The sequence below is a fragment of the Lissotriton vulgaris genome, chromosome 3_1, assembly GCF_964263255.1.
Source record: "Lissotriton vulgaris chromosome 3_1, aLisVul1.2, whole genome shotgun sequence".
Lineage (NCBI taxonomy): Eukaryota > Metazoa > Chordata > Amphibia > Caudata > Salamandridae > Lissotriton > Lissotriton vulgaris.
The window spans coordinates 2,102,458,336-2,102,476,067 of record NC_141689.1 but is presented as its reverse complement, the minus strand read 5'-3'; the positions used below and the strand labels follow the sequence as shown (position 1 = coordinate 2,102,476,067).

General features: G+C 50.2%; 1 protein-coding gene across 2 annotated transcripts in view; it reads left to right on the top strand.

The window, feature by feature from the left end:
- DCUN1D4 (defective in cullin neddylation 1 domain containing 4) overlaps positions 1-17,732 on the top strand; it is a 365,350-nt gene that overhangs the window by 294,932 nt on the left and 52,686 nt on the right. For both annotated transcript variants that reach the window (XM_086962658.1, XM_086962656.1), the window contains exon 9: positions 8,919-9,023. In XM_086962658.1, coding sequence (XP_086818784.1) covers positions 8,919-9,023 — 105 coding nt within the window. The remainder of the gene's footprint in view (positions 1-8,918; positions 9,024-17,732) is intronic.

Genomic DNA, 17,732 nt, shown 5'->3' with positions numbered 1-17,732 from the left:
CCTAACTAGAACTACCTACTAGCGACCACTAGTAGGTTAAATATATAATATGATGCGGTCTCTCTAAATAGTTTACAAAATGAGGTGCAATGTGCAGAGAGTATCCCTTATTAGTGCTTGCTTTAACAATCCCAAGGTGCTCTATTTGTGGTAGTGTGGACAAGCAATCATAGGCTTATCAGAGAGGAGTGTTAGATATTTTTTGCACAAACTCGACAAGGCAGTCTGACACCAATTTATAAAAAAACACCTTTTTATACTATTCAAGACTAGACCTATCTAGATCAGTTAAATATTTTTTGAGTTTGCGATTTTCAGAAACATAAAAAATACAGCTGTCAGATTTGAGGCACGAGCCTCGAACACTGTAATGTTATCCTATGGGAGAAACATACACTTCATAGGGTCACTTGAAAATGATTTCCAGGACTGTTCTTCTGGACTTAAGGTCAGTAAGGGTCAAGGTCCAAGAAAGCACCAAGAGTTCAGGTTTACCTGCCCTGGGGTGTCCGTATTCAGAGGTGCTTTCACTGGTGGTAGGCTCGAACGCTACACGTTGAAGTCAATTACCTGCAAAGAAAGCCTGGAAGAGTGGTACTGAGGGACCAGTCTGGCAGAACCCAAAGGAGGGCTTGGCTCTTGAGGGTCTCAGGACCACAGAGTCAGTCTGTTTCAATGGACTTGGGGGCTCAGATGCATAGGTGTTTCGTCCGGTGGGTTTAATGAATTTGAGGCTCTCATGGTTCTCAGTGCATCTGCAGAAGAGGGAGAAGAAACACAGCAAGATGACTTCTGGCGTGGAGCTGGCCTCTGTTGGAATCCCTCATCGTGCAGGTTGGTTTTGGCTGCGATGGGGTTCGGACTGAATACAAATAAACCTTGGTGCTTGCAACAGGCATTGGTACCCCGGGTATTGGTGCAGGGACCCTCCTGGGTGGATCAGCTTCTCGATGACTGGATGGGTTGATGCGGCTGGGCTACTGGTCACTCTGTGACTTCCTCCGTGGCTGCTGCTGCGACGATGGACCCGATGGTCAGCAGATCAGTGAACCCGACTGTTTGGTCAGTGGCTGCAGGGAAGTGGCTCCTCCATTTTAAGGGCGATGCTGGCTAGTTGGCTAAGTGCTGACAGCCCTCGGAGTCTTTGCAAATGTTGGACAGGAGCAGGCAGGCAGGCTTTGACGCCAAGTCCACAATTAGTCCACAGTTCTTGTGTTCTTCTGCTCTTATTTGTCTTTCTTTAGTCAGGCGAAGCTGAGTTCCTGGTGTCAGAAGGCCACCCAAATACTGAATTTAGGGGCATTAAGGGGAGTGGAGGGTAGTAGCCAATTGGCTACGTAACCTTGGGGTCACTACACCCCCTATATGACCACTTCCTGTGGGGAGTGGGCTTAACCCTGTCCCAGAGTTCATAATTGCACCGAAAACAAGTTGCTGGATTCCTTTTTTTGTGGAGCACATCCGGTAACCTACCTTAGAGGAGTGATTATCCCGTAGTGAATCATGCCTACTGTATAGCTAATTTTCCTGTAGTCAGGGTGCCAAGTGGATCTCAGGGCAGGTGGTGTCATGTCGACTTTTCATTTTGCCTGCACTAGGCCATGCATGCTGCAGTGGTAATCTGCATGGTCTAGGGGAGGGGTCGATAGTGGACCCTCTTCAGTCCCAATGCCATAGGTACCCAGGTACCATTTACTAGGGACTTAAAGGGGCCTGAAGGGCCAATTATGGACTATTGTTATGGAAGAAGCACTGGCACAGGGGACCTGGTTGGCCGAGACCCTACGCACTACAATCCAAACTACGTCAAATGCCAGGCAAAAAGAGTGGCTGACCATGTCATAACAGGCCCTTTCACCCAGTAGGCGAATTCGGTGGTAAGGGTGTTTTTAGGGTTTAGGCGTGGGTAAGGTTCTAGAGTGGACTGGTAAGGGTGTTTTCGGGGTTAAAAGGTGTGCAAGGGTGGTAAGGTAATTGTAGGCCTCATGAGTGGTAAGGGTATAGGGTGGTAAGGTTGTTTATGGGGTGGGTTGGGCCATTGGGTGGTAAGGGTGTTTTTAGGGCTATAGAGTGGGTAAGGTTATAGGGTTTAGGGCTGGGTAAGGGTATAGGGTGGTTAGGATGTTTTTAAGGGTTTAGGGGTGGGTAGAGACTTGGGGTAGTGAGATTGTTGTAGGGGTGAGTAAGGTTATAGGGTGGTAAGGGCAGTTTTAGGGGTGTAGGGTGGTAAGGGCGTTTGTTACGGTTTAGGGGTAGGTAGGGGCACAGGGTGGTAAGGGTGATTTTAGAGCTTAGGTGTAAGTAAGGGTATCTTTAGGTTTTGGAGTGGAAAAGGCCATTGGAAGGTAAAGCTGTGGTTAGGGGTTTGTAGGGGTATAGGATAGTAACCCACCTATTTACCCTGCTGAGTTTTGAGCCTGGAATGCTGCTTGTCAATGATAGGTTATTTGCACCTGAAACTTTAAGTTCAAGGCATATGAGCTGCAGATTACACACTGTGCATAGATCGCCCGGTTGTCTGTAGTTGTTTTTGTCCTGAAAAGTCTTTGGAAGTCACGGGATAGGTGACTCCTACTTTGGACAATAGTGCGCATGGGCATCGGCTCCATCCTTAGATTGTTTTTTTCAGTCACCGCGCTCGGATGGGTTTCCTTCGCTCCTTGTTGGAACTGATTTTCCTTCGGCGCGTAATCCTCACCAGCTTCGACTGTATTGTTCCGAACGCGTTTCCAGTCGACGCTACTCTTAAAATCTGAAGTCTTTGATTCCGGTCGTCGACGAAGGCCGTCTGGTGTACCTAGGCCTCCTCTTCCAGCTCATGGAAAGGACACCATTTAAAAAGTGTCCTCAATGTGGGTCGAAGTTTCCTCATACCGACCTCCATGAGGTGTGCAGCATTTGCCTCTCATCGGAGCACGAGGCCAGAGACTGTTCCACTTGTGCCTCTTTGCGCTTCAAGAAGACGATCCGGGACCGACTAGCTCGAAGAACAATGGCTCGCTCGTCAGCTTTGATCCCAGACGATATCTTCGAAGAGGGCGTCGACGTCCCAGAGCAACAGCAAGAACATGGCATAGACAGTAACTCTGAGGCTGAAGATTCAGATGTCGAGGACATCACTCCCGCACAGAGGGTCGTAAGTAAGAACGTCGACCCCGACCCTTCCTCAACACCTTCTAAAAAGGCTACGGTCACACCCTCGCCCTCGGGTGCACACGAGACACTCCTTCCCATGCTCCACCTTCGAGCTCGGCAAAGAAGCCTAATAAGCCTTTAGGCGACTCAGTGTTGAGTCAGCCTACCCCTAGTGCCGGCGCACACCTACCGGCACCGAAAAAGAAAGCATTGTCTTCCTCCACGCCAGCTGTTTCCACATCTAAGCACACGGTGCCGAAGACTAGCACCGGCTCCTCTGCACCAAAAACACACTCTGAGCCGAGCAAGAAACTGACACCCGACTCCCAAGCTTCGGAGCCGAAAGTTCCCTCTGAGCCGAAAAAACCATTGGAACCGAGAAAACCATCGGAGCCGAAAAAGACAAATGTTCCACCGGCTAAAGACACTGCTAGAGAACATGTTTCAAAGCCAAAAAATCCTCACAGCTCGGCGCCGAAAAAGCCCTCGGCACCAAAAGATCTACCTCCCACAGAGGACTTATTCCATCCAGACCCTAGACAAAAGTCTCTGGTTAAAGATCCAAAAACTGGTTGACTAACTCTTAGTTCTAAAAAACGACCATTGGATGCGCCTGCACCTGCTCCTCATCCAAAGAAAAAGGACATTGCAACATCTCCTTTAAGGATACCTTCTCCTCCACCTCATATCTATTCACCACCTCCTCCCCTACCACATCACTCCCCTACACCTTCTCCTACTCCGTTAGCAGACGATGATAACAGGGATGACACCTCTAATGACACAGGGGGTGGTGCAAACAGTGATCCACTAGAATATTCTAGTCCTCCTGGCTCCCCTGTACCTTGGGATGATTATAGCACCCCAGATGTACCTAACGTCCCACCAGAGGACACTATGGGATTTAACCAACTAGTACATTGGGCTGCCCAATACCATGAGGTTGACCTACATACTGACCCAGTAGAAGACTTCCTCCTCGATACCTTTGACAACGCACAAAGGTCCACTTTGATTTTACCCATGCTTCAAGGTGTTATTGAGCACGCGAAAGAAGTCTTTAAAGACCCAGTTAGGGCTCGAATCATCAACCCCCGAATTGAGAAAAAAAATATAAGGCTGCCCCTTCAGATCCAGCCTACATTAGAGGGCCTGCACCATTAGACTCAATTGTAATCTCTAATGCACGCAAAAGAGCAAATTCACAAACATCAGGCGAGGCTCCCCCACCAGGTAAAGAATCTGTGCTCCTTGACTCTTCAAGTAAAAGAACTGCTTTACAGGCAGCAAACATTTGGCGTATTGCCAATACTCGAGCTTTACCGGCAAGATACGACAGAGCACATTATGATGAATTAGAATCAATAATGCAGCACCTTCCAGATCTATACAAAAACCGGGTACATGAGTTTAGGCTAGAGGGTAAAAACATCACAAATACCTACATTCATTGTGCACTAGATGCAGCAGATACTGCTTTAAGGGCAATTATTATCAGTGTCCTGTTGCGTAGACATGCTTGGTTATGCATTTCAGGTTTTTAAACCTGAAGTACAAAGTGCCATCCTCAACCAACCCTTTGATGAGCAACACTTATTTGGGCCTAATGTGGACGTATCTCTTGAAAAAATGAAAAAAGATACCGACACAGCTAAATCTATGTGAACCTTGCAGTCGCAAGCTCTCAGACGCTCCTTTCGCCACTCGTCTTACAGAGGCACCACCAGGGGATACTCCTCAGACAGTCCCTCTACTTCATACAAAGCCCCTACACAATCCACCTACAGTAGGGGCTACCAAAGAGGTGGTTACATAGGTAACAACAATAAGGACAGAGGTAAAACCAACAACTCCCGCTCTGCCTCCACCCCTGCCCAATGACTTCCCTCCCCTTCCCCAACACATTCCACTCCAGTTGGGGGAAGACTACAACAATTCCTACCAGTCTGGACCAACCTCACTTCAGACAGCTGGGTGCAACAAATAATTCAATCAGGTTACTGTCTCGAACTAACATCTACCCCCCCAAACATACCACCCAAACAGCGTCCAATGTCACTGGAACATTTGATACTACTCAGGCAAGAGGTAATATCCCTCCTACAAAAAAACACAATAGAACCAGTTCCATTGCATCAGCAAAACAGAGGAGTTTACTCCCTGTACTTTCTAATTCCAAAAAAGAACGATCTCTAAGGCCCATTCTTGCCCTCAGATCACTGAACCTGTACATACAATCAGACCACTTCCATATGGTCACACTCCAGCAGGATCCTCCTCTCCTTTTACAAAACGACTTCCTTGCCACTAAAGATCTCAAGGACGCATATTTTTAAATTCCCATTCACACAACTCACAGAAAGTACCTCAGATTTGTACTAGACATTCAGCACTATCAATTCAAAGTACTCCCTTTTGGGGTCACAACAGCACCAAGAGTGTTAACCAAGTGCCTTGCACTTGCGCACTTAAGAAGACAGCATATATCGCGTCTTCCCATATCTCGAAGACTGGCTCATAAAAGCCAGCTCATACAGTCAGTGTGTTCAACACACTCACACCACCATCCAATTACTCCACGACTTGGAGTTCACATTAAACCACACCAAGTCCCACCTGCAACCGTCCCACGTACAACAATATCTAGGTGCCACAGTAAACACCTCCACAGCGCTAGCTTATCCTTCTCCTGCCAGGATAACAAATATGCAAGCTCTTCTAACCAAAGTCCAGCCGCAACACTCTCTTCCAGCTCGAGTGTTCATGCAACTCTTAGGAATGATGGCCTCTTGCATATTCCTAGTGCCTTATGCAAGACTACAGATGCGTCCTCTTCAAGAGTGCCTAGCACGTCAATGGAACCAGGCTCAGGGTCAATTAACATTCCTAGTGTTGGTAGACGGTTGAACGCATCACACTCTGCAATGGTGGAACACCAAAAACCTTTCCAAAGGGTGACCTGACCGTTCCTAGAACAAGTTCCTCAGATAGTCATGACAGGGGACGCATCGCTCTCCGGCTGGGGAGCACACCTACTGCAGCACACCATGCAAGGAAGGTGGACACCGCACCAAAAGTTACTCCACATCAACCACCTGGAGTTACTAGCCATTTTTATAGCCCTAAAAGCATTCCAAAAGCACCTATCTGGCAAAGCGGTCTTAGTCCGCACGGACAATATGACAGCCATGTACGACATAAACAAGCAAGGAGGGACACACTCTCTGCAACTCTGTTAGCGCAGCAGATATGGAGAGGGCTATACCTCAGAACATCTTCCTTTTAGCCCAACATGTTCCAGGGGTACAAAACACCATGGCCAATCTGTTGAGCCAACAGACACAACAGATCCACGTGTGGGAACTTCATCCACAAGTGGGAACTTCATCCACAAGCTTCGCCGCCAGGTATCCACACCTGCTGTCCAAAGGCAATGAGATATGGATGAACTGGTCTGGCAAATTTGCGTACGCTTTTCCACCTCTCCCACTGCTTCCACTAGTGGTGCGCAAACTCTCATTCTAGTTGCTCCAACTTAGGCCAGACAACCACACTGCTGCAACTTTCTGGGGTACCGCACCAAAAGCTATGCCTGTCTCCACGCTTCCTAACCCAGAACCATGGAGAGATCAGACACCCAGACCCAGCTCAGCTCAACCTAGCGATCTGGCTCCTGAAGTTCTAGAGTTCGGTTATTTTAACCTTCCTCCTGACTGTATGAACGTCATTAAAGAAGCTAGATGTCCCACCACTAGGGCATGTTATGCAGCCAAGTGGAAGCGTTATGTATATACTGCCATAGCAACTACATCAATCCTCTAGATGTGTCTATTCAACACATCATAGGGTACTTATTACACCTTCAAAGATGTAACCTAGCGTACACATCTATTAGACTGCATCTTGCTGCCGTTGCAGCATACCTACAAAATAGACATCATCTATCACTCTTTAGAGTACCTGCCATAAAGGCTTTTATGGAGGGCCTCAAAAGAATAATTCCTCCCAGAGCACCACCTTCAGCTGTGTGGAATTTAAACATTGTTCTCGCACAGTTAATGGGACCTCCATTTGAACTTTTACATAAATTCTGAACCTGGAAAGTTGCTTTCCTAGTAGCTATTACTTCTCTAAGAAGAGTTAGTAAGCTACAAGCATTAACCGTTCAAGAACCTTTTCTGCTAATGCATCATAATAAGGTTGTACGCCGTACCAATCCTAAATTCCTTCCAAAAGTAATTTCACCCTTCCATCTCAATCAATCTGTAGAGCTGCCAGTATTCTTTTCACAGCCACAGACAGTCGCAGAAAGAGCTCTTCATACTTCAAATGTCAAAAGAGCATTACTTTACTACATTGAAAGAACACAATCCTTTCGTAAAAGTAAACAACTTTTTGTGTCTTTCTCGCCACCATACAAAGGTAACCCATATAAAAATCGGGAATAGCTAGGTGGATTGTCAAATGTATACAAATTAGCTACCACAAAGCTAAACGTACATTATCTATTCCTCCTAAAGCCCACTCTGCTAGAAAGATAGGGGCTTCAATGGCATTTTAGGGAACATTACACCCCTGTAAGATCCCTCCGCTCATCTACTGCCTGTCTAGTGCAGGTCCCAAGGACCAAGAAAGTCTCCTAGGGTGACAGGTCCTTTATAGTGACCTCCACCAAACTTTGGAACAGTCTTCCTAGCCAAATCAAAACCTGCACTTCTCTTCTTTCCTTTCTGAAACCGATAAAAACTTGGCTTTTTAAACCGTAATCATTTCATGGACAGCATAGTGGACACACAGCGCCGAGACACCCTCGGGTATTTGTGCGCTTAATAAATTTTCTAAAACAAATAACATTTGCCTAGATGACCTATGCAAAGCAGCCACATGGTCTACACCGCACACATTCACAAAACACTATTGTGTAGATGTGCAAACCAAACAACAAGCTACTGTGGGCCAGGCTGTACTCAAAACACTGTTCCAAACTACTGCAACAGATACGGGTGGTCGCCGCTAAGAGTGGGTACTGCTATACAATCTATGCACAGTGTGTAATCTGCAGCTCCTATACCTCGAACGGAAAATGCTACTTACCAGTATGCATCTGGTCTTGGTATGTAGAGCTGCAGAGTTACACACGCCCACCCGGCTACCTTTTATCTGTTCCAGAATTATCTTAATTAGATACAGCTTACATGAGCATCCTTCCTGTTTCTCAAAAACTCAATTTCCCTACTGGCGAAAAACAATCTAAGGATGAAGCCGATGCCCATGCGCACTATTGTCCAAAGGAGGAGTCACCTATCCCGTGACTTCCAAAGACTTTTCAGGACAAAACAACTGCAGACATCCGGGCGATCTATGCACAGTGTGTAACTCTGCAGCTCTACATGCCAAGAACAGATGCATACTGGTAAGTAGCATTTTCCTTTACTTCATAGTACATGTGATTTCTGCCTAATCTATGTGATCATTATGGAAATTAAGTCAATGCAACCTGCCCTCATGTAAAATAGAAATTAAATAATGTGTAAATCTCCTATGTATGGACAGCCTGTTTTTTTTTCTCTCCCAGCATGTAATTCAGACTTTCTCATGGGTGTCTGGATTCAATTAGGTAATGCTATGTGCAATGCTTTTTATTCAGGTTTGATTTCCTCTATTTCCGTTCAGCCAATCTTCAAACTTCAATTTCAAATTTTTACTTGAAAATACTCTGCTAGCTTTATTGGTGCTTTACAATAGTCAATATTCTTATTTTCTGTTACTTTTTATATTAACAGGAGAAGGACCAACGCAGTCTAGACATAAATACAGCGAAGTGCATGCTGGGACTCTTACTAGGAAAAGCTTGGCCTCTGTTTCCAGTTTTTCACCAGTTTTTAGAGGTAAAGGACATCAATGTTTTGTGTATATTTACACCCTATGCTACAAATAGAAGTCTGTTATCCTGGAACATTATCTGCAACCTGTGTTCCCAGAATCAATTCATCCTACAGACCTTAACTGTGTGTATCTGAAAGAAACACGTTAGTGTTAGATTCCTTACCTTAGAATATCCCCAGGCGTCAGTCTGGATCCGGAAACTTTTGCGTAGCAGTACCCCTGCGCGTCGGTAGGCGTCGTCTGCAGGCGTCCCCTGCGGCTCCGCGTCCGTCGTCGGCGTCGTGCGCCGTGATGACGTCGCTGGAGTATATAGACGCCGCCTCCGCGCGCTGACGTCAGTTCTTCTTTTTTCCGCGCCAGTGGACGCAGATCTGAAGAGCAGTATCCCGGTCTTTGACCAAGTTTTTCGAAGTAATTATCACTTGTGCCTGATAGGATGCCTGGGTTCAAGCACTGTGATGACTGTGAGCGCACGATGTCGGTCACAGACCATCACCGCCTCTGTCTCCGGTGTCTGGGCCCCGACCACGACGTGGACTCCTGCGTCGACTGCCGGGCCCTCACCAACAAGGCTAGGCGGGAGCGGTCCCGCAAGCTACTGGAACTCCGGGTGTCGGCTCCACGTCGGGACCGGGAGCGGTCCCGGTCCGGCCGGAGGTCGAGAGAGCGTTCGAGGGAACGATCGCGGAGCCGCGCCGAGCGTTCCGGAAGTCGACACCACTCGTCAGGCTCGTCAGGTAAGAAGCATAAGAAGTCGGGGCGTCGTCATCGTACCCCCGACTCCCCCCGACGCTCGCGCGATGCGGCCGGGGGCTCGGGTGACCCCAACTCCGCGGCTCCGCGAGAGTCGCCGGCGCGGCCTGCCTCATACCCTCCGGTCCCTGGGCACGGTGCGACGCCTGAGGAGATCGAGGCGTTCCTCATGGCCATGAGGGCGCTCGGTTCTCCGACGGGGCCTACGGTGCCTTCGGGCCCAGTGCTACCGTCTGGGGGTCCTGGCGGTTCGGGTGTCCCTGCCTCGGCGCCGTCGGGTGCTCCGGCCCCGGCGCCGCCGACGGCTCCGACCCCGGCGCCGCAAGGGCCTTCGGGATCGGCGCCGGCTGGTCTTCCGGCCTCCCCGGCGCCGTTGCCATCGGGGTTACCGCCGCCGCGCGACGCCGGTTCTCCGGTGCCGGCTCCGGCCGGCTCCGGGGTTCCGACGCCGGCTCCGAGCGGCGCCGTCCCCTTACCTTCCCCGACGCCGGACGCGGCGCCGGACGGGCGTCGCTCGACGCCGGTCCCGGCGCCGATGGGGCCCATGAACCCCGTGGAGCCGGTCTACATCGTTGACTCCGAATACGGAGAAGATGAAGAGTTCGGTGAAGGTTGGGAGGGGTCCGAGGACCCTCTGTCACGCGAGTGCCAGTATGACCCGGACTGGACAGGTGACTTGGGGGATGCCAGTGGTCTGGACGACTCTCCTAACCCTGGTTTGATCTCTCCTCCTTCCGTGGCATCGGTGGAGGGAGCTGCTTATTCTGTGGTGCTGATGAGGGCTGCCAAGGCCTTACACCTTGAGCTCCCCGTCGCGGCCGTGAGGCCTAACATCCTCACCGAGGTCTTCAAACCGCAGTCATGCCCACAGGAGCCACTGCTGCCGTTTAATGAAGCCTTATCAGACGTTCTGTTGGGCACTTGGTCCAGGCCCGCTTCAGGTCCGCCTGTTGATCGGAACGTGGCCAGGCGCCACCGTCCTTGTCCGGACGACCCCAAGTTCCTGTCTACCCACCCCACTCCTGAGAGTCTGGTGATCCAGGCCTCGACCTCCCAGTCCGCATTCCCGTCGGCCCCGCCCGACCGGGAATCCAAGAGGTATGACCAATTTGGCAAAAAGGTCTTCTCATCCATTAGTTTGGGCCTGCGGTCTTGCAACACCGCCTGCCTCTTGGGACGCTACACCCACTCTGTGTGGGATACGGTCGCGGAACTGCTGCCAGAATGCCCCATGGAGGTGCGGGCAAAACTCGGTCAGGCTGTGGCTGAGGGCCGAGATGCAGCGAAATATTCAATACGGTGTGGTCTTGATACGACCGACTCGCTGGGCAGAGCTATGTCAACGACAGTGGCGATTCGTCGCCACGCCTGGCTGAGATCCGCCAATTTTTCGGCAGACGTCCAAAATGCACTGATGGACATGCCGTTCGATGGCCGTCACCTCTTCGGTGACAAGGCGGACCACGCGCTGGAACGCTTCAAGGACTCCAGGGTCACGGCCAAGTCCTTAGGTCTCTCGACCCAGCGTCAGCAAACGGGTTCGTTTCGTCCCTTTCGTGGCCAAGGAAGGGGCGCCCCCACACGTGCTGCCAGCCACGCGCCGCAACAATCCTTTCAACGTGGTGGCGGCCGTGGAAACCGCCGTGGCGGCGGTCGGGGACAACGGCGGGGTCAGACCACACCTTCCCCCGCAGCATCTACCCCAAAATCCTCCTAGTCCGTGCTTTCGGCCCCATGTGACGCCAGTGGGTGGCAGGGTTCGCCATCACCACGCTCACTGGCGCACGATCACTTCGGACAGGTGGGTGCTGCAAATCGTCCGAAGGGGCTACTCCCTCCCCTTCGAGACCTCTCCTCCAGCCATGCCACCGCAGAACCACCGTGTGTCGGGGGACCACTTGACACTTCTGCAGGAGGAAGTTACGGCCCTCTTGGCCAAGGGGGCCGTCGAGCGCGTTCCTGGGCCAGAAGTAGGGCGTGGTTGTTATTCCCACTACTTTCTGGTGCCCAAGAAGGACAAGGGGGGCCTACGTCCTATCTTGGATCTAAGGAACGTCAACGGCTTCCTCCGGAAGGAGAAGTTCAAGATGTTGACGTTAGCTCAGGTCTTGGCTGCTCTAGACCCACAAGACTGGATGGTAGCGTTGGACTTGCAGGACGCCTATTTTCACATCCCCGTCCTGCCGGCCCACCGGCGTTACCTGCGGTTCACGGTAGGCCAGGAGCATTTTCAGTTTATCGTGCTTCCCTTCGGCCTTACCAGCGCCCCATGGGTGTTCACAAAGGTGATGGCGGTGGTCGCAGCCCATCTGCGCAGGTTGGGGGTTTCAGTCTTCCCCTACCTAGACGACTGGTTGTTGAAGGCGGGCTCGCCCCAGACAGTCGTCCACCACCTTCAGATGACGGCAGACCTCTTGCACGACCTGGGGTTCTCCATCAATGTGCCGAAATCACACCTGTGTCCCTCTCAAAAGCTCCTTTTCATCGGAGCGGTTCTGGACTCGGCGCAGTTTCGGGTTTATCCTCCGGAACGGCGGGTTCGGGATATTCAGGCTTTGATTCCCATCTTTCAGCCGCTATCCCGGGTTTCGGTCAGGTTGACGCTGCGGCTGCTGGGACTGATGGCTTCCTGCATCCTTCTGGTGCATCACGCTCGGTGGCGGATGCGGGCTCTGCAGTGGGACCTGAAGTTTCAGTGGGCCCAGCATCAGGGCAACTTGTCCGACCACGTCTTGATCTCGGAGGGCACTGCGAGACAACTGCAGTGGTGGCTTACGGACCGCGATTGGGTCAGGGGCAAGTCCCTCTCCCTTCCCCAACCGGAGCACGTTGTCGTGACGGACGCGTCCCTCCAGGGCTGGGGTGGCCACTTGGGAGAGGCAGAGATCAGAGGCATCTGGTCTCCGGCGGAGTCCCGGCTCCATATCAACCTGTTGGAGCTGCGGGCGATTCGTCTGGCACTGAAGGCATTCCTCCCCTTTGTCAACGGGAGTGTGGTGCAGGTGTTCACCGACAACACCACCGCCATGTGGTACTGCAACAAACAGGGCGGTGTGGGGTCGTGGACCCTTTGCCAGGAGGCTCTGCGCCTCTGGCAATGGCTGGAACGTCAGGGCGTGACTCTGACGGTTCAACACCTGGCAGGTTCTCTGAACGCCAGGGCGGACGAACTCAGCCGTCGGTGCTCGATGGATCACGAATGGCGTCTGAACTCGGACGTAGCGCAAGGCATCTTTCTGCAATGGGGAGAGCCTTGGTTAGATCTATTCGCCACCGAAGAGAACGCGCAATGTCATCAGTTCTGCGCGTTGGAGTTTCCAAGACGGCACTCGCACGGCGACGCCTTTCGGCGCGAGTGGAGTTGCGGTCTGTTATACGCCTTTCCGCCTATACCACTTCTGCCCAGAGTGCTGAAGAAGATCAGGCGCGACCGGGCCCAAGTTATCCTTGTGGCTCCGGACTGGGCTCGAAGGTACTGGTATCCCGAGCTACTCAGCATGTCAGTCGGTCCCCCGATCCGCCTGCCCCTTCAGGAGGACCTTCTGTCGCAGCAGCAGGGGACGGTCCTCCACCCGAACCTGCCCAGTCTCCACCTCCATGCTTGGAGATTGAGCGGCGGCAGTTGAGGCCATTTGACTTGCCTCCTGAAGTCTGTGATGTTATTCTGGCAGCCAGGCGTCCCTCCACTAAGTCGGTATACGCCTGTCGGTGGAACAGATTTGTGGCATGGTGCACAGCAAAGGCTGTGGATCCTCTTTCTGCCCCTCTTTCGGAGGTTCTTCTGTTTCTTCTTTCTCTTGCCCAGCAGGGCTCTGCTCTGGGCACTATCAAGGGCTACCTTTCTGCCCTTTCAGCCTTTTTGAGGCTTCCTGATCAGCCTTCTTTGTTCAAATCCCCGATTGCAACTCGTTTCTTGAAAGGCATCACTCACATGTTTCCACCTGTTCCGTTTGTGATGCCTCAGTGGGATTTGAACCTGGTTCTAACTTTTCTGATGTGTGCTCCCTTTGAGCCCCTTCATTCTTGCCCTCTCCGTCTCCTGACTTTAAAGACGGCTTTCCTGGTTGCCATCACCTCTGCCAGGAGAGTGAGTGAGCTCCAGGCTCTTTCTGTCCAACCTCCTTTCCTGTCCATTCATCCTGACAAGGTGGTTCTGAGGACTAGACCTTCTTTCCTGCCCAAGGTTGTTTCGGCCTTTCACATCGGGCAGTCCATCACCCTCCCTTCCTTCTTCCCGCCTCCGCATCCTTCAAAGGATGAAGAGCGGCTCCATCGTCTGGACCCAAAACGTGCGCTTTCATTTTACATGGATCGCACACGCCAGTTCCGGGTGGATGACCAACTGTTTGTTGGCTACGTGGGTGCGAAGAAGGGACGGGCGGTCTGTAAACGGACCATCTCTCGATGGGTCGTTCTCTGCATCAAAGCGTGCTACTCTTTGGCTCGGAAGGAGCCCCCTGTTGGGCTGAGGGCCCATTCCACTCGGGCCACGGCGGCTACCACTGCCCTGGGCCGGGGAGTCCCCTTGCAGGACATTTGCCAAGCGGCTACGTGGGCCTCGCTGCACACCTTTGCGAGGCACTACTGCCTGGACAGTCAAGTCCGGAGGGATGGCTTCTTTGGCCGTTCTGTCCTCCAGGACTTTCTGGTGTAGTTTGTATTGGTTCGCAGACCCACCACCGGGGTTGGTATTGCTGGGGTATGTATTCTAAGGTAAGGAATCTAACACTAACGTGTTTCTTTCAGATGAACAAGTTACTTACCTTCGGTAACGATATATCTGTAAGAAACATTAGTTAGTGTTAGATTCCTTACCGATCCCACCCATCCTCCCCGTTCTGCGAACTGATACCTAGGGTTAAGGACATCCCTTTCAGGGCCCTAGTTTTACATGGCACCAGTGTTGGTTCTCTCATGGCTCTGCGTCTCCTGGCGCGGAAATGCTGTGTGCAAAGAACTGACGTCAGCGCGCGGAGGCGGCGTCTATATACTCCAGCGACGTCATCACAACGCCGACGACGGACGCGGAGCCGCAGGGGACGCCTGCAGACGACGCCTACCGACGCGCAGGGGTACTGCTACGCAAAAGTTTCCGGATCCAGACTGACGCCTGGGGATATTCTAAGGTAAGGAATCTAACACTAACTAATGTTTCTTACAGATATATCGTTACCGAAGGTAAGTAACTTGTTCGTTAAGGAGAGAAAGATGGAGTATATTTACAAAGGGTCTCAATAAATGAGTTCCAATTTCAAGTAAAATTGTTTTCTTATACTGAAAGGCAGAAGTTGCAACTTGATTATCAGCTATTTTATCTTAACCTGTAACATTTTTACACATTGCAGGACTTTTAACGTGGTTTGCATTGCTTGTCTTCTATCTGTCAGTAGAATTCTCCAGGGCTTTAATGACACAAGGGCAATTAGGAATCCTTTGTGGTCAGTATTGTCGCTACCCTTGGAAACACAGGAACCAGACACTACTGTCTCCATCTCAGAGGATGGGGTAGGGTAGAACTTTAGTTCCAATAACCCGTGTATGTTAGAAAAAATACAATGTGCAACCAGTGTTATTTTTCCAAGGCAAATATGTAAGACTGTCTTGATATCAAGGAAATACCCTTAGTAATGTAATGAAGCTTGATGGCATAAACATTACTTCTGAAAATGTATCTGGATACCCTGTAACTTCTCTGGATATTCCAAAGGATGCTAGCAATTTCCAAGCAATGTAATTGCAAAGTTAGGATGGCTTATGATAGGATTATAGGCAAGTGTGGCATGTGCTTTGAAATATGTTCTAGTGCACAGTTCTATATCAGTTTCATAAGCTAAGGCCTCTGCTCCACTGGTAGATGACTACTTGTAAACTTTAGAGATACTCGCCAGGGGGGCATGAATATCTGTGCTGTTAATGCCAACAAGCATGGCACCTCAAATGGGCGCCATATTTGATTTGCCCACTCAAAGGTTTTTGTTCCCAGTAAATAAACTTCTAAAGCAGGAGTTTGCTTTCAGAAGACAAAACACAATCGCTCTAAAATTCAAGGAGTTTTCTGGCTCCATTGTGAGTTTTTCCCTATGCGAAACCGCTATACTTACATTTACAGTTACAGGTAGGAAAAATAAGTGAAAATAGCCCTGCTTAAATAGGGTGGTATGAGCGCTACCATGTGGTGATTCTGTGATGGATGGGCCAACTGGTCGAGGTTTACATGTGGTAAGGCCAGCTGAGATTCCAGGGGTGTAAAATCAGCACTTCCGCTAACTCTAAATGTGCCCTAATTCTGATAGACTTCTAGCAGCAGATTCCTCACCTTTTGAATATTCACAGGCATCCGATCGGAAACTTTTCAGCAGGGCATCTGTTCACCAGTACGAGGCAAGGTGGTGCCATTCTGGTCCGGAAAGTCCGTGCAGACCCTATATGTCTGCCACTCTAGGGTGCTGATGTCTGTTCCTTTCTTTTAGAGAGTGCAAGGGGTATCTCATCCCCCAAAACATCATGTTTTAGCCCTGTAAGGACTGTCGTAAACACATGTCTGTGACCGATTCTCACCAAATTTGCCTGAGGTCAAGCCATGATTTTTAAGGCCTGCATTGATTAATGAACCCGAATGTCATTGGCTGAAAGACTAAACTCGTCATTGCCAAGCTCTAAAAGACTGCAATAAAGGATGTGCAAGTTGAAAGCTCAGTCTCAGTCCTGTTTGAGATCAAGATGTCACAGGAGTAGTTCCAGAGGTTTGTCTATATCTCCATCAAATTCATCGGGTAAGTTGAAGAAAAAATGCAAGAAATCTAAGCGGGACTCTACTCCTTCCTGTCACTCACACTCCCCTGAGGCTGCCGGGGGTTGATGCCACACATATTGTGTTCGCTTCCGAAGTTGTTAGACTTCAGAGCCAATTCTGCTATTTGTTCCAACACAACCTGTGTTTTGGTGCCATCCCCTACTGCTGAACAAATCCAAGAGTTCTACGAGGCCATGCTAGGACTCGTTGAATCCTTGTCAACTCTCTCTGGCGCACCTACTGGTCCCACAAAACCAAGAGGTTCTCCACCTGGATTACTGGAGGTGGGTTCTTCTATGCCAGATGATGCTCCATGCCCACTATGAGGAGTCCTTCTGCTCCAATTTTGACATCAACAGAGCCCCTCTTGCCTTTTAATGAGGCTCTTATGGATACTTGCTCTGGACCCCGGTCAACCGCCATATTGACCTCCGCTACCTCCAGGCTGTATGAAGCTGGCTCTTTATATAGTTTACCAAAAAGAGGTATACTGTGCAGAGAGGCCAGGTATTCCTTATAAGTGGACCGGGGCTTGCTCTAGCAATCCCATGGTGCTCTCTTAGGGGGTAGTGTGGTTGAGCAGCCTTAAGCTTATCAGAGAGGAGTGTTAGACATATGCAATACAAACAGTCAATACATTGTACACACGGCTCAATAAGCACCAACTTATAAAAATAAGAGCAGGTGAGTATGTTTTGAGATATGAATGTTTTTAGTTTTCAAAAGTTGTAACTGCAATTTTCAGAAGCAGAAATGTTCTCCTACAGAGAAAAAACAAACGCTGCATACAAGTTCTTTACAGCTACTTAAGAGACCAATCTCCTGGACTTGAGGTGAGTATAGGGCAAGGTCCAAGGCAGCACCAACAGGTCACCTCGGGTGGTACTGGGACGGCCAGGTACAGAGATGCAATGCAGCGTCGGGTGCCCCATTGAAGTCAATGGGGATCGGTTTGGTCTCAAAGAGGCTGCAGGTTTGGACTAGGGAGCCTGTGATACAGCAGTAATTTCACGGTAATTTCTCAATACAAAACCTCATCTACCTCTTATTTTACAGCTGAAAAGGTGTTGGGCCCTTGACACCATGTATTACTCCCTTCAGGAGACTTTACATAAACATGCACAGTCAAAAATGCTATAATTATTTAAGCCAGTAAAGAGAGTTG